General features: G+C 34.3%; 3 protein-coding genes across 3 annotated transcripts in view; all 3 read right to left on the reverse strand.

The window, feature by feature from the left end:
- Positions 1-3,335: 3,335 nt before the first annotated feature.
- Positions 3,336-6,647, reverse strand: LOC128178298 (neutral and basic amino acid transport protein rBAT-like). Its single transcript, XM_052845402.1, has 8 exons — positions 6,163-6,647; positions 5,678-5,860; positions 5,332-5,477; positions 5,088-5,213; positions 4,883-5,002; positions 4,365-4,643; positions 3,930-4,190; positions 3,336-3,824 (listed from the first exon to the last, which is right to left on the reverse strand). Exons 1-8 carry the CDS (start codon positions 6,575-6,577, stop codon positions 3,486-3,488), a joined length of 1,869 nt encoding a protein of 622 aa, XP_052701362.1. The 5' UTR covers positions 6,578-6,647; the 3' UTR covers positions 3,336-3,485.
- Positions 6,648-10,212: 3,565 nt separating this feature from the next.
- Positions 10,213-14,683, reverse strand: LOC128176051 (nucleic acid dioxygenase ALKBH1-like). Its single transcript, XM_052842082.1, has 6 exons — positions 14,347-14,683; positions 14,155-14,251; positions 12,280-12,442; positions 11,692-11,773; positions 11,112-11,305; positions 10,213-10,800 (listed from the first exon to the last, which is right to left on the reverse strand). The coding sequence occupies exons 1-6, from the start codon at positions 14,488-14,490 to the stop codon at positions 10,344-10,346; spliced, it is 1,137 nt and encodes a 378-aa protein (XP_052698042.1). The 5' UTR covers positions 14,491-14,683; the 3' UTR covers positions 10,213-10,343.
- Positions 14,684-15,522: 839 nt separating this feature from the next.
- LOC128176053 (mediator of RNA polymerase II transcription subunit 29-like) overlaps positions 15,523-16,441 on the reverse strand; it is a 32,755-nt gene continuing 31,836 nt past the window's right edge. Inside the window, exon 4 of the mRNA XM_052842087.1 lies at positions 15,523-15,839. Within this exon, the coding sequence (XP_052698047.1) occupies positions 15,624-15,839 (216 nt within the window). The 3' untranslated portion in view covers positions 15,523-15,623. The remainder of the gene's footprint in view (positions 15,840-16,441) is intronic.

The following is a 16,441-nucleotide window of genomic DNA, read 5'->3' on the forward strand; positions in this document are numbered from 1 at the left end:
TATACTATCAATTTTTAAGATCCCAAAGATCTTACGATGAAGTTGCCAATGAAGAACCTGCAACCTTACAATACAAATATTATCCATTTACCGCTTTCACCCGATCGTATTACTTCCCAACTGAAAATTAATATTTCTGCATTCATCCTATTGTAACCTGAGTACAGGTTATTGCCGCTAGCAAAATCGTGACCTTTTTCAAGTTTAGGACAATAAAGAAAACACTGGCGTCGGAAGCAAATTGAAAGTGTGTGGGGGGGGGGGGGGGCCTAGACTAATCCTCAGAAATATTGGGAAAAAAGTAATTCCCAAAATCATGGAAATCCTAATCCGTAGGGGGGGGGGGGGTATACCTGTACTTCCAAAAGAAAAAAAAATTACTTACCCTAATTTTTTTCCCCAAAATCATGGAATTCCTAATCCGTGAGGGGGGGGGGGGGGGGGAAGGGCTAGTATGCTTCTGAATCCAACTTCTCAATCTTTCAAGGCAAATTTAGGAACAATAATCTTTCCTGCGAGAAGTGGGGGGGAGGGGGGGGCTGAACCCTCTATTATGCTATGTTTCTAATGGTTAGGTATAACTTTGCAAAATTTGCCCCCCCCCCGGTTCCGACGCCTATGGAAAAAAATCACGAAAAAAATAGATTGCCCCTGAAACACAAATAAATACATAGCGCGGTTACTTGATTTTCAAGGACATTTTACCATAGTTGGAACTGGAGGTACATTCTCTAATTAACATTCCCATCATAGAGAAGTTACGGGTGGTGCTTCGTGACTATAGCGACAGCTGCTCTACGATAAAGGCCGTATTTTTAGGGTGTGTGTGTGGGGGGGGGGGGGTCCTTATGTGAGGCACTGTAGCTCGTCATACCTAAAAATTCACTGAAAATTGTTTGTCTGGACGGATTAAAATAGAATAATAAATCGCCTTAAAGGGACTTGACGATTTGAGATCAAAAATTTTATTTCTATTTTTTATGTATAAAATGATTTACTTGTGCATTTTAAATGATTGACCAAAATAATAAATGTTAAAGTCAAGTTACAAGCGTGATACAGAGGTAAGAACTGATAGTTATGTAAACAAAGCTCGAGTCTTATAGTTGTTTACAAAAAATGTAATGTAGAATTTTACCATTTCTTAGACAAAGTGACTTTTTAAAAAACAATTTAAACTAATTCAATATCTTCATAAATGCTATTATCAACAAAAGAAAGTCACATTTGATCAAAACTTACATCAATACAACACATATGTAAAAATGACAATATTCGAGCTTTGTTTACAAAACAAAGAATTATGAACTCTGTATCTTGCTTATAACTTGATATTTGAGTTTCAAATTTTGACATAGTATTATAAACTTCTATATTTATCAGTATAAACATTGAAAATGGAAAAACAAAATTTGAAAATTTTAAGTCAAATCGTGTCCAAGTCCCTTTAAGATGTGTGAAAACTCAAAAATAAATGGTAGACCGAATAGTTCTTCGTTTCCATAATCATAAAAAGAACTCATATGCTTCTCCATACGATAGATATGGACCAGACACGATTGCACTGACAGACGTACAGACGGACGGACAAAGTGATTCCTATATATATTTCCTTAAACTTTGTTTGCGGGGGAAAAAATATTAATAACTCAAATATTTCTCTATTTGAAAATAATGAATGCACCTTGCAGCATTGGTAATATATCCGCTGTCCAAGTTAGCGACTACTTCTCGGAGCTTTGTTATTACTACATTTTCACGGTACACTGCGTTATTTCCGTTAAGGTCTGGGAATACTTGAAATTACGATCTAGCATGGATTGCTGCATAGACTTCGGTTTTGAGAACATTATGAAAAGAAGTCATTTTTCAACGTTGAAAGTTGAGACCAAAAATAGTGTTTATACCCGGGGTCATTTTTCAACAGCTGGAAAAAGATTTTTTCTAAACTCTAATGTCCTCGACACGTTCAAAATTGACCCTGTTGAAAATTGACTCCAACTTCAGTCCAACTGAACTAAGACTTGCTTAACACGGTTTAATTGTACCTTTATATACTATAGTTTCATTTTTTATATTTTAAATCTTACATACTGTCCGATACATATATACGGACGTGACTGCTTTGTTTTAGTTTGGTTTGTCCGGTTTCAATTATTTAAGACGGAAAACTTGATATCCATTTATTATACTATGTAAATAAAACTAAGAAGACGACCTTTTGCTTCTGAATGGGACGGGCGTCTTGCTAGCAATTTTTTTGGACATATATATAGAATTGATTTTCATTCCCTAGTGGGCCAGACTTTAAAGGTCACCAATAACAGGTTGTCTTTACTGTCATATTTTTAATAGGTTATTTGTTTTAAAGTGTACTTGAACAAAATTCAAATTCATGTTTCTATTTTCAAAAACTGATATAACCACCCCCTCCCCCCTTTATCGTGATATACATATACATGTACATGTAATTATTGTCCCTTAATTAATATAAGCCTGTCGTAATCGCTGATAAATATGCTCAACAAATAGTTCATGTACAGCCTTACGTTGTATATATTTTTTTATAATAAAACATATATATATATATATATATATATATATATATATATATATATATATATATATATATATATATATATATATATATATACACACATACACACACACACACCCTCGATTATGAGAAAAATAAATAACGTCAGGTGTCTGTGCGCTAAAATATAGAGAAGACAGGGCATTTCCCTGACAAAATAATAAATGAACAGTTGTCATATTTTATTTTGAGCTTTTAATATTATAAACTACCTGTAAATTTCAAACAAAGGCACATAATATATTTTCTCATAATAAAAAATATAATATGTACCCTATACATTGATAATTTAGGTGACGGTGATAGGAATGTTCACCCCCTACTCTAACCCCGTCGCATGATCATCAATACTTCATTTTCATGTACGAATTTTTTCATTTTAAAAATAATACAATTTACCATTTAACTTACGAAAAACAATTATGGTAAACAGACTTCTGTTTAGTTTTGATGATAAAAGCTATTTAGAAACCACAGAAGCAATATTTCGTTATTGTCATCCTGTACAGAAATTAGGTTGCGAACTTGCTATTTACTCCATTAAGCAGATTTGTTTATGCCTTTATTCTTTAAAAAAATTAATGTTGAAAAAAGAGTTTACTTAAAAAAAATGGGAATGCCTCTTTAATCAATGGTTCTGAAGATGAAAAATTTACAAAGTAGAAACCTCTAAAAATTTACAGGCAGACCAAAGTGTTCAGTACCCGGTAAACCTTGGTAAAATAAAAAACACAAATAATCTAATTTGACTTCAATTTTATTAAGCAATCCAAATTCTTTTATTTCTAAATTAAGCTTATGTTCTTAATTGCTTTTAAAGACAATATGGGATTCAAAGTTAGTTTGTTTTCTTGGTCTTTTAAAACATTGTTTCCATAATTACAAAACATTATTGATATTCCAAAACAACTGCATGACTAGGATCCAGTATGTAGGAAGTATCCGACAAACTGATGGCGCTGTTGTCGTCCTTGTGAGTATGGAAGACCACCTTGACTTCCTTCGGAATTCCGGTGGCTGCATGGAAAGATTCGGTCACCTTACTGGTTCCGAGGTTAATGGCCACCAGGTATCCCGGGAATCCATCGGCCTTTCTGGTGTACATCAGGAGGTCTCCATCTCTATACACACTCATTGTTCCCCACTGGAAAGACTCGTTCTCTCTCAGCTCCTGAAGCCTTTTGTACACCTTAAGTGTGGTGTATTCATCTCCAATTGCCTTTTCAGTCTGTAAATAATAAACAACACAAAACCTTAGTAAATACCAAAATCACATTAAAATTACAAGATAATATATTAAACCTTTTAATAAGCTAATGAAACGACCTTTTACCTCAACATTGACTGTAATGTAGTTAGCATTTCGATCCACCCATGGAGTATTCTTGGAGAATCCTGTTCCTTTAGAGTTCCATTGCATTGGTGTCCTGTACTTGTTAGGTGCAGACAATGTGGGGTGGTCAGTCATTCCGATCTCATTCCCGTAGTAGTTAAATGGGACTCCAGGCAGAGTGGCTTGTAAAGTCAACAAAGCTTTAATTTGTTCAGGGTTAACTAACCTGTCGGCCAAACGGCTGGAATATTTGTCTCCATACTGAAATTGAAATCAAAAGGTTATGATATTTCAAAGACATATCGAATCAAAAAAAGGGGCCAAAATGTAGATATCAACTGGTAATATAGTAATTGTGACTATCACTTGAAAAAAATATTGAATGATACTTTTTTATATTTTGATCTTTAAAGTAACAAAATAACACAAGCTCACCATCCATCCGATTCTCTTGGAATTGGCATCTTTTAGTTTGGTCTCTATGCGTTCAGCAAATGAAGCACCACTGTCGGACAATGGGGTGACTCGTACAATGGTGACTCCTGCATCAAAGTACTCCATGGTTGTGTTCAGATCATCTTTAGCCGTCACAATAAGAGCCTTTTCTCTGCCTGGCTTGGTATTGTACGACTCCAAAACATTCTGCCAGCCTTGCAGAATCTTCAAATTTTCTGGATGGTTCATGGTCTGGTTGTGCTCAAAATCAGCGTAATTCTAAATACAAAGAAAAAGTTTAATCATAGAACATTTTTATCATTTTGGGCTCAAGAAAATTAACTCACTTTTATTCAAAATTGGGTCATTGAGTTATTCCCCTTTTCAAAATGGCAATAAAATTGATCATCATTGAAGCATTCAATCCAAATGCAGCAAGCCTAAGAACCAATACATCATATTTAAAGCCTTGCCATTTAAATTTTCTTTGTCATAAATTTTTACGAAAGAAATCTTACATCGCCTGTTTTTCCAGTTATCAGAGTTTCATCTCCCAGATTTTCGTCCTCATACAGATACTGAGCATTCTGGACATGGAAACCATCCACTCCTCGATCCAACCAGAAACGCAATATGCTCTATAAAATAGAACCAGCACATTATAATACTTGAAACTCAAATCTCATTTTAAATTTTCTACATAGCATAGTTTATCAAACACACCTCAAGTTCCTGTCTGACGTCTGCGCTCCTGAGGTTCAGGTCTGGCTTGTCGCTCTCCAACTGATGGAAGTAGCACTCCTTTCTGGTGTCGTCATACGTCCACGCTCGTCCTCCTTTGACACTCATCTATCATTAACACAATAAAAAGATGCTGATTTTCATTGTTAAAGAAAAATTAATTTTGTGACAACAAGTCTTTAACAAAAAATGTATAAGTTCCATCTTTCTAATAAATGAGCTTTACCCAGTTGTTGGGATAGGTGTTGGTGTTTGGATCACAGCTGGCCCAGATGTAGTAGTCGGTGTATACTCCATCTTTCATCTGACTCTTCTTGAACCACTCGTTCATCTTTCCAGAGTGATTAGGGATGAAGTCCATGATCAGACGCACTTGATTTAAAATAAATCAAAACTCTTCATATTTTTTCTAATAATAATTTCTTTCCAGTTATATCAACATTCAATATGTATACACAATGAATAAATCTCACAGGGATTGGACTGAATGGTTGCTTAAGTAATGAAGACAATTAACTAATAAATATCATTATTTTTTTATCCATGTTGAAACCAATGTATGTTTGACATACTTTCCATTTTCTTTGTGGCTTTGCGAAGTGTATCAAAATCTGCCATTGTTCCGAACACAGAGTCAATTTTTTTATGATCGACAATGGCCATGCGATCATCATCATCACTTTCATACAGTGAGTTGATGTAAAGAGCTTTGCTTCCAACAACATCTTTCAGGTAATCTAAACGAGCTTGAATTCCTGTAAAAAATACATTAATTAGTGTTAATGATCAAGACAACAACTTAACACATGGCTCTGTGCATTAGAATTCTATGCACTAGAGGCAGATCAAATGAAGACTTGTGTCAACCTAATTAATCTAACAAGAAGTTGCTCTACATAGAGGACGGGTTTCATGTACAACCATGCACAAAATCCGACTCTAACCTGAGTCGCAATAATTCAAAGTTAAAAAAAACATTTGTATAAAAGACTCTCTGAGCGATTGATATATATCAATTACATAATTTTGATTTAAATATAAAATCAATCATAAATACCAGTAATGTCTCCCACTCCATCTCCTGTCTTGGTGTCCGCCTTTTCAGCTTTAGGGTTGGAGTCTTGGAAAGATTCAGGGAGGATTTCGTACACAGTGTCCTTGTCAAACCATTTTTGCTCAGGTCGGTAAGGACATTTTGGTGCCAGGACAATGATGACAATAGCAGCCACCAGCATAGCGACCCATCCTACCCAAAACACGATCAGGAGGATCAGTCTCACTTTTTTCCAGAAAGGGTCGTCGGCATATTGCATCAGCTCTTCCTTGCCCAGCCCAGTGAAACTCACGTCGTCACCCGAGCCGCATTCTATGGCGACATGTGGTTCTTTACCCCCGTTCACAAATTGGGCTTTAGAATCTGGTTCAACCACTGATTCTTCGTGTAATGGTGTTTTTTCCTCGAGGTCTGCCATTTTCAAGGTGTTGTTCTTGTCCTGTACCTTGATCAATTGTAGCCACGCAACTAGTCTACTTGTCAATTGTGTTCAAACCTGATGCAACCGGATGGACTATTCTATGTTAATAGGTAGTGACAGCACGAAAAACCCATCCCAATGCACTGTCTTTGCTTTTGATGAGTGGTGGTAAAATACCCACTGTTATTATAAATTGTTTTGATATGACCAAACTTAAATTTGTGATTAATATTTTAATGTTATTTATCATACGAAAATTTATATAAACTATTAATACCACCCGCCATTGGAATCGTCTGAACTCTGAATGGGGTTCTCGAAGGGTTTACACTAGCCTAGTTTTGATAAAAGGCACGTTTAATATAAAAAATATGGTGTTTTATTCTTGGGTTATTAAAAATATAATATATTTTAGTCAAAGGTTGGTATACAAATATTAGGACTTACTGATGGGATTTAAAATTATGACGTGACATGCAATTTGATATATTTTCTTGTCTGAGGCGGGAAAGCTACTCCCGCTGTGTTCATATATAAATAGTGCCTGTTTGGGAGGGTAACAGTTGAAATTGACACCCCGAGAAAACCATTGTCAACCGACGCGAAGCGGAGGTTGACAATGGTTTTCGAGGGGTGTCAATTTCAACTGTTATCCTCCCAAACAGGCACTATATATTTTGTTATACTGAATGTCTTTTTTAAAATTTTTAAGAAAATTTTACTGCTTTTATATAGGAATAACGTGAATTCTACAGCGAACCGTACGCGCATAACTTTCGCGCATGTAACATTATACAAATATTGACTGGGGTTGAGGGCAACATTGATTATATTAGCCCCCGAGGGACGAAATATTGCCCGACGCGAAGCGGAGGGCAATATTTTCGTCCCAAGGGGGCTAATATGATCAATGTTGCCCGAAAACACAGTCAACATTTGTTTTGTTATATGAAGAAACAAACCAAAATTTAAGAAAGTAATTGAAAACAGATCGCCGTAATTTTCTCAGCTCAACAAAGAATTCACGAATTCAAAGTGCAAAGTTCATTTCCAAAATATCCTCAGCATCAAACGGTCACTGTTGATAATCCGCCGACCGGAAGAATGAAAATACAGATGTTCTACCCAATTTCACTTCACAGTAATTCGCAAATCCTTATATCCGTTATGATAGCAAACCGTCGCATTGCGCGTCCGTTGTTTACTTGCCTTGAGTGACTGTCTATTATGACGTCACCTTGTTTTGGAGTCGCGAAGAGTTTTTTACGTCATCGTTTACGAATCAACAAATCCAGAGGCTAGAGGTAATGTTCTCTAGATATTATTCCTAGCCGGTCAATATCAAAAAAATATTGACCGGTCAATATTTTTCGGACGAGCTAATATTACAGTTATTGACTATTTGTATATATAGAGTTATATAGTGAGAATATACTACTGAATATAATATAATATAATATAATATAATATATAATATACTGAATGTTACCCGTTGCCAAGTGCGTTGCTAACGCTGAGGGTAATAGTAAATATTATTAACTGCGTCTTAACCAATCAGATTTCAGTATTTAACATGAAAGTATAACAATCATTATTATCACCGCATGTTCAGCTCTGCTTTGGCATGTGCAAAGCGCGCTCGTTAACATTCCTGTGCTGAGAGACGACACCATACGTATACAAGATAGGACCGCCAGTTAAAAAAAACAACAACAGAAAAACTAGAAAAAGTTAAAATAGCGATAGGCCTTAGGCCTATCTGCAAAAATAAATTTAATGTCGCACATCATTCAGTAATAAAACTCCTGATCATCTTACAATATTATCAGTTGTTTCAGGCACATTTACAGTTTGTAAAATAATAGTGATACTTTATATATAGATTACAAGTACATAATTTTGCCCAGAATTGTTTTAATCTTCAGCCAAAAGTTTTTGTTCATTTTATAACAACTGAAAAACACAAATACTTTTCTTAATTCTTTGGTTATGTATTTTACATGTCAATGTGTTATTTTATACTTCTGAAAAAAAAAAAATAGTTTTCGGACTTTCAGTTAAAAAATCTTTATGAGCAATCGTTATTAATTAATCAACTTTCAAAGCCAAATTACATATGTACTTGTCAAATTGTTCCGTTTGAAGTGATTAACATATCTTTAAATACTGATTGGATAATTCTTGTTACCCCACTTTTTTCAACATGACGGCAGTTACTCAGTTATATAGATCTTAAATTTTTTAAATAGTTACTAGTATGTTGATCAGCTTATTTTTTTTTCTTATGAATTATATACTATTGTGTACTTAGGGAGTTCCAAGTTCCCTTTGCAACTTGTCCTGTCAGTATATTCTATATTTTACAAATGCGAATCACGAATAGTTGACAATGTATTTTACATTACGTGCAAACTGAATGAACAAATTTTCTGATCTAATTATAATGATATCATGCACATTATGATACTCTAGAAGAAACCTTTTCAATTCAGACAATTAGATCTAATGCATGTACTGCAATATTTTTATTTTAATAAGGGGGGAGGGGAGGGGTTATTTACGAAATAAACGGTATTCTCTCACAACCACAACGTACGTTTTCAACGCTGCAAAATTGAAGCAGACGAGACACACGGATATCCCGATATCAACCATGCACGGCAAGCGACCAAAGTCCGGACCATCAATGCAAATGACAATACTACGAATTTCATCCGGGATTAGCTTGACTCACATATATCCATCAACCAATATTCATAAACGGTTCGATCCATACTACAAAGAGCAACAGGCTTATTTGCTACCCGAGCTGCTGATAACCTGACATAAAACATAACACAAATCTAGTAGTTCTACATGTTAATGTAGTTGCACTACGTTTGTGCTGTGTTCGTCGCTTTGTTAATTTGCTACGTTAGTGTAATATACGTACAACAATGTAAACCGTACAAAAATGTTATAATTGTACCTCCAGAATCATCACGAAATATCAAGGCAAACGAGACCACGTCCAAGTAACTATGTTACTTCAGGAAGATTGCTAAAAATTACGTATATAATTTGCGTGTAAATGTGCACACTTCGACATTTCTCACCCCTCTCATTTACTTATCAAAACTGAGAGCGCAATCAGAAGAAGTAACTTACAAAACAACCCCAAAATTAGGCGCGCTTTAATTTTTTTTAGTAATATACACGTACCATCAAACAAACAAAAATAACATGATTCGCGTCTAAATTTAAAGTTTAGGATTAGTACAACGAATAATTTTTTTGAACTGATCAACATGTTTTCGGGAAGTGGAATCCACGGATTAACTAAGGGATTAATTGTAACTTGGGCGTTTGGAGCTTTTATAGAAGGATTTCGTTTAATCTGGTATCCAGAGGGCTGAATGGCCGCATAGCTGGGGAAAGATTAATTAAATGTCACGGGCGTCCCATACGTATAGCTGCTCCCCAAACATAAATCTACATGTCTTTATATTCTAAGGTTAAATCAGAGACCTACTTCCTAAGTATATATACTTAGTTAATAAATTGGTATATCAAACAGAGATCTAGAGTAACAAATAGGAGTCCATAGGGGCTTTGGAATCCCTCTAGATTTCCTGGAAACAAACGCCTTATTTGAAATTTTTAAGAAGATTTATTGCTGAATGACAGTATATTATTTCACAAAATACTCATGCAAAAACTGTTCTCAATGTCAATTATCACAGCATCAGAATAATAGTACATTAAGATATTCCCAATACAACCCTCATCTCTGTGTTAGCTCAGTGTCATTATGTACAGATGATGTCTTTCCTGTTTTACAGTTCACTGATGGACAGACAGGCTGGGGGTAATCTGCAATGTTTGTGCCCCCAGGGGGTAGGACCTGCCTCACATTCATGTTAATCCTGGTACACTGGACATACTGACTAAACAAGCCCCACTCGACTTCCTGTCTTCTAGCTGCTAATCCGCCCAACATATCTGGAGATTTGGAGCTCTTTTCCTCCAATGTATTGTTTCCACAACAAAGTGAATCTCCATTAAAGTTGTAGCAGTGTTTAAGGTTATCTTGGTCGGCTGACAGAATTCGGGGCACGGCGTGGTACACCAGACGACAGTCCCCATACATAATGCACACGTCGCCGCTGTGGAGACTCAGACAAACCGGTTTTGTGGCCTTTGTTAATCCACCGAGTAGGAACAAAGCATCCTGACCAAAACTACAGAAAAAGAAAAGTTGGACTTCACTTTACATAAATGTTAAAGTCTTACCTACATGGGCCATTCATCAATTCTAATTAAAAAATACATGTATCATCTTTCACCTTTATTTTTTTTCTATTGAACCTAAAATACCACATTTTGCTATTAATCTAATTAAACTGATATTACTTAAAACTACTTTATATTTTATTTTATTAATCGTTGTAAATTAAATGAAGTTCAGTTTTCTTTTTACTTTATTTTACCATAAAGATAGAATCATTAATAATTGTATAAACAGAATACTGGTAAATAGCATGTTAAATACCTGAATGAAAGAAGTGGAGCATCATGGTCAATTTCTGAGATGTCTTTGTGGGGTCCCATGTCTCCAGACATGTGATAATAGTTCACAATGGCTGTCTCTGCTGAGAAGTTGTGATAGCCTATAGTAGAAGCAATGTATCGACAGAGCTCGTGTAAATCAGAGGGAAACTGTGACTTCATTTCATCATAGTAGGCCTGTAAATAGCATATTTCTCTAGAGATTAAACTTGATTGCTTCTTTTTATGTTATTAAACATGATATCAGTACATTTCACTTGCATTTATACACACACAAGTATCTGTAGGTATGAGTGTGTTCCAGTGTATAATAAATGATTATGTTCTTCAAAGAAACAATAACCATTTATACTGGTATACATGTACAAAGAATTTTCTCCACTATTTCTTAAGAAATCCATTATGTTCATAGAAATACTGATAAAACAAAATTATGATTTAGTCTAACAAATTTAAATCATTGATCTGAAATGTTCACTTCTGTTTCATTACTTACTCTTGTATGACTTCTGGAGTTTAAAATCCTTGTAATAACTTTGATAACATTCTTTTCAACAACTTACCCTTGAATTCCATTCATAGTTATAGCCCATTGTTGCCCACCTTAGCTTCATAATTAGACTGTCCTTATTTGTAATATTTGACCTGCAAAAAGAAAAAAAGATTTTATAAGGTTAGAGTTTCTAATCAATGAATAATAATATTTAAGCATAGAATCATTACTTTTTGAGTGAAATAGTCTTATAACTGCAGCGGGTGTGCATACAAAATGAGTAATGCACGTTATGAAAATTTGTTTGCACAAACAATTGCAAAACCATTGCCAATATGTACGATCCCCTCCCATCAGGCCATGATTGCGTGAGACAAGAATATCTCATGGTTCATTAAAATACTGACTAATGCAAGTAGCACAGTCGGGGTTAACTTTTGATGAGACTTTTTATCATCCAATCGTAGATTACTTTAAAAAATTGTGTTTACTGCTGATGCAGTAACACTGCACTGCATGTAGAATTATAATATGCTAAAATGTGACGTAACAGATGACGCACGAATATTCAGCTTTACTAGGTATACTTTATGTGTTTGGGCAGCCACAAGTAGGAATGAGTTATGACCATGGCTTTAGATTATTTATATTCACCCACCCTGACTCTTTTTGACTGGTGAGCCAAACATCACTGACATTACTCATGTCCACCAAATTGTCCAGAATGGTCTTGCTGGGTTTGTTAGGGTAGTCCAGGACACACCTTTCAATCCAGTACCTCTGGTGGCCATCTTCAAAGGGATTCCTGATGAAGATGAACCCTGAATAATAGGGAAAAAATATATCAAGTATGTTAAATCATCACAAAATACACATGCTAAATGGAATGCTTATATACATGGTGAAAGATCTTTTCATAACAGACACAACACACATCACTGAACAACCATTTGTCATGTTAACAGGTCTAGGCAACCTCCGTTTTTGGAGGATAGCTCAATTTCAAGATGGCTGCTGATTTTTACCATATATGGAAAGTCACTTTGCATTGTGGGTGAAATTATCCTCCATTTTTGGAGGATAGCATGGGTATATTTCAAAGGCTTGGTGCATATCTTTAATGAGAAAATGCAAGCACCAGACCATATGGGAATTAAAGTTAAGGAGATAAACTAATGATTGTATGCGGCGATTTGAAATTCTATGTATAGTATTTTCACAATATGCTTTGAAAGTGTGTTCAGTTTTACAAATAACATATAGACTATTTACATCTGTTTCATTTAATAAAAATCACAAACTAGTGATGTTTATTCCTTATTAAAACATTAATGAGTTCATTCACATTTAGAGACACATAATAGATATCTTGATCTGCTATATTGTACATGTACAAAGTAAATGTTTGCATACACCTTAGGAACTTTGTAGCTCTTATTCTAATTAATTCACAGGTTATTAAGTATCATTTAAATTTAATCCCTTCACACAAAAAGACATTGTTAAATTTTATTAATCAAAATGATACCATTTAAAGATATCAATTATCCTGAATATTGAAAAAAATGTGAGAGTCTTCACATAAAATATTTTTCTTTAAAATCAGCCCTGCAATTTTTTAAACTTAAATATTTATTAAATATTATCAATAAATATAATTACTAATAGCTAAATAAGGTGATATTTTTATTGTCTAATAATTATATTTTATTCATAGTTAACTCCCTTTGTAAAAACAGAGTTAATTGCCCTTCATCTGAAAAGATCCACCAGGGGGCGCAAACATCTATCCTCCGTTTTTGGAGGATAAAATCTATCCTCCAAAAACGGAGGTTGCCTAGACCTGGTTAAAGCAAAATGGACACGCGATCAAAAAGCAAACAGAGGTCCTTCTCTCAATGTAATAAATCCTTTTTCTCAGTTAGCTCCTGACACAAAGCATGCGCGGATCTAGAGGGGGGGTCGGGGGGCTGGAAAATGAAAATTTATTAAATTTACATAGTAAAATTATCGCAAAAATATGCCTCGGACCCCCCCTGGCAAACACAATTATCCTTCGGACCCCCCCTGGAAAAATTTTCTGGATCCGCGCATGCAAAGTCAGTACATGTAATAATATAACAACAACAAAAAGTTATTGGGAAAGAAATGACTCATTTTGTTATTTTCTAATATAAACATATTAGTGCATATTTCAGTACGGGTGTTTCTTTTTTAATTGCATTTTTCAATCGACACAAAGAAAGAGAAATATTCTCAGTAAAATCATCAAAATGAAATTTTTGTAATGATGTCTCCTCCGGAAAAGACATCAATACAAAATTTGTTGTCTCTATGAATCTTGCTGAGATTAAAAGAGAGCCCGAGTACGCTATTGCATTATTCATTTCACCTAGCCCAAGCTTGGACATTGAACAATGAAAACCTCACAGACATATTTTCATAAAGAATTAAAAAATCTCATTACATGGGACCTTCACCTCAGTTGAGCGGCAATCCCCCCCCCCCCCCCCCCCCATCCTTAAGCATTTACCTGGAAATCCTTTGATAGCGTAACTCTTCCATTCTTTTACTGGTTTTAGGCCTCTCACTGCAGGATGCTGAGACTCTTGCAGTACAATTTCTTGGACCTGAAGTTAAAAACAAACACCTTAGATTACATATTTACATCATAAAAGATTGAAACAGAATGAGACATCGCAATGCACAAATGCAAGAAACTTACACTGTCCATATTGTTTTGCTTTGTAAAGTCGATGACATCACCAAGATCGAGCTTAATGTCCTTTCGTTTGTATTTTTTGTACTCTGGTTTAAATAAATCTTGTTCATCATCTACAGTTTCGGAATCTTGGCCGTACAAATCCATTTAAACAATTTTTCGACAAAAAAGTAAAACGTGATAAAGTATGGGGATGACAGGTATATGATAAGTCGAGGCTTACAATATTCGTATAATGTTGTTCATTAATGCGGACAAAAAAGAATAATTTTTTCTCATTCTCTGTATTCTATTTTGATATACTTACAATTCGAATATCTGTATGATCTATATAACATATAGATCTTCCTTAACGACACTGCAGCAAAAATAACAGCCAAAGAACGACTTAATCATAACAATTTTAGGAAAGGCGTTTTTATAGCTTTAATACAAGCAGTAGAGAAAACAAAGTAAATTATCATTATATGCCCTAATATTAACAGGTTCCTCTTTTTATAATTGAAGAACAGTTTGCCCATCGATGTAAAGGAATGTTTTATCAAAACTAATCAAAATACCCTTTAAAATAAAATTGAAGACTTGTAATTTGAAGACGTCTCATAATTCATCTGAACTTCATAATTTACAGATGACCAAAGTTATTCAGACTCAGGTGCTAAAAGTATGTAAATTAATATTCTATTTACTTTTCTATTTAAATTTTTTTTATAATTTATTTTTTATAGTTCAAGATCCATTTCTGATCAGATTTGAAAGATACATATTGATAAATGCATATTTCTTTTTTTTTTTTCTTCTTTAGTATAGTTAATTTCCAAACATCAATTTTTGAGATGTGATATCAGTGTATTTATTTCTATTCGGAAAAAAAGACAATTGAGCTATCTTAATTAAAAGGATAAATAAGAAAAAAAAAAGCTCTAAAAATTTACTTTAAAAATATGTTTGCAATTGGTTAAAAAGTTATGTCAAAATGTGCATAATAAATTTGCATTGATAAATCTAAAATGTATTCAAATTCAGTCTAATTGTGACAAAATTACATAACAAAACATAAAAACTTGTTTTCTAAAAATTATAAAGGCTCAACAATAAAAAGAAAAAAATTTGACTTCTTTTTTTGCATGTGTGTGGGTAAAATACTCCTTGTATATTATGTGTCCAATGTGTCCAACATAATATGATAATATGATTTATTTTATTATAAAAAACTCAAAAGATGATCAACATTTTAGTCTTTAATAATCTCTCTCTCTCTCTCTCTCTCTCTCTCTCTCTCATGTCTTTGCGGTTATTTTCTGAGAAAACTGCAATAGCAAGTCATGCATTTCTTTAGCACTGTGTATTTGCTGCCTGATGATGGCCTGGTACTGTGGGTACTGCATGATCCTCTGTGTCGATGGTAACTCCCCTTTTTCATTAGGAACATTAACACATGCAGGGATATACTTCACAGTATCAGCATTCAACTGACTGTTCTCCAAAGCAAGCCTCTGTATTAAAAATAATGACCCCAAAAAATTATATTAACAATTTACAATAAAAGATACCAATGTGCATCAAACTTTTTCAGAACTTATACATTTCCACTAGTAATGGCAAAACTTTACTATAGTCTGTCCCAAGTTATTGCTTCCATCAATTTTTGATGATTTTTAATAAAAATACACATACCTATGAAAGAAATACAATTGAAATCGATGAAAGGGAATATATCCAAGATATCTTCAGTGAACAATTATCCCTTTTCACTCATAAAATTTCACAGGAATGAAAACGATTTTCTTACGGAGATTTATAATGGGAAATGTTTACATTTTTTCTCCATTCGGAAGTACTCGGGATACCTTGAGCAATTTTTGAACGTTATCACCCGGGCTTATTAATGGCTGATGCAATGCAAAATCTCTGTAGACTTTCAATTTTGGGATGTGTATTGAAACCTGAAGCGGTAGAGTGGGCGTTTCAAAACAGATAATCTGGACATTTTTCATATTAGTGGATGAACGAAGTTTGAGGACAAAGGTACCGGTATTTACTATTATTGAAATATCGAGCAAAAAGTGGTGGAAGCAAAAACTCGGGACAGAGTATA

The sequence above is a fragment of the Crassostrea angulata genome, chromosome 3 (genome assembly GCF_025612915.1).
Source record: "Crassostrea angulata isolate pt1a10 chromosome 3, ASM2561291v2, whole genome shotgun sequence".
NCBI lineage: Eukaryota > Metazoa > Mollusca > Bivalvia > Ostreida > Ostreidae > Magallana > Magallana angulata.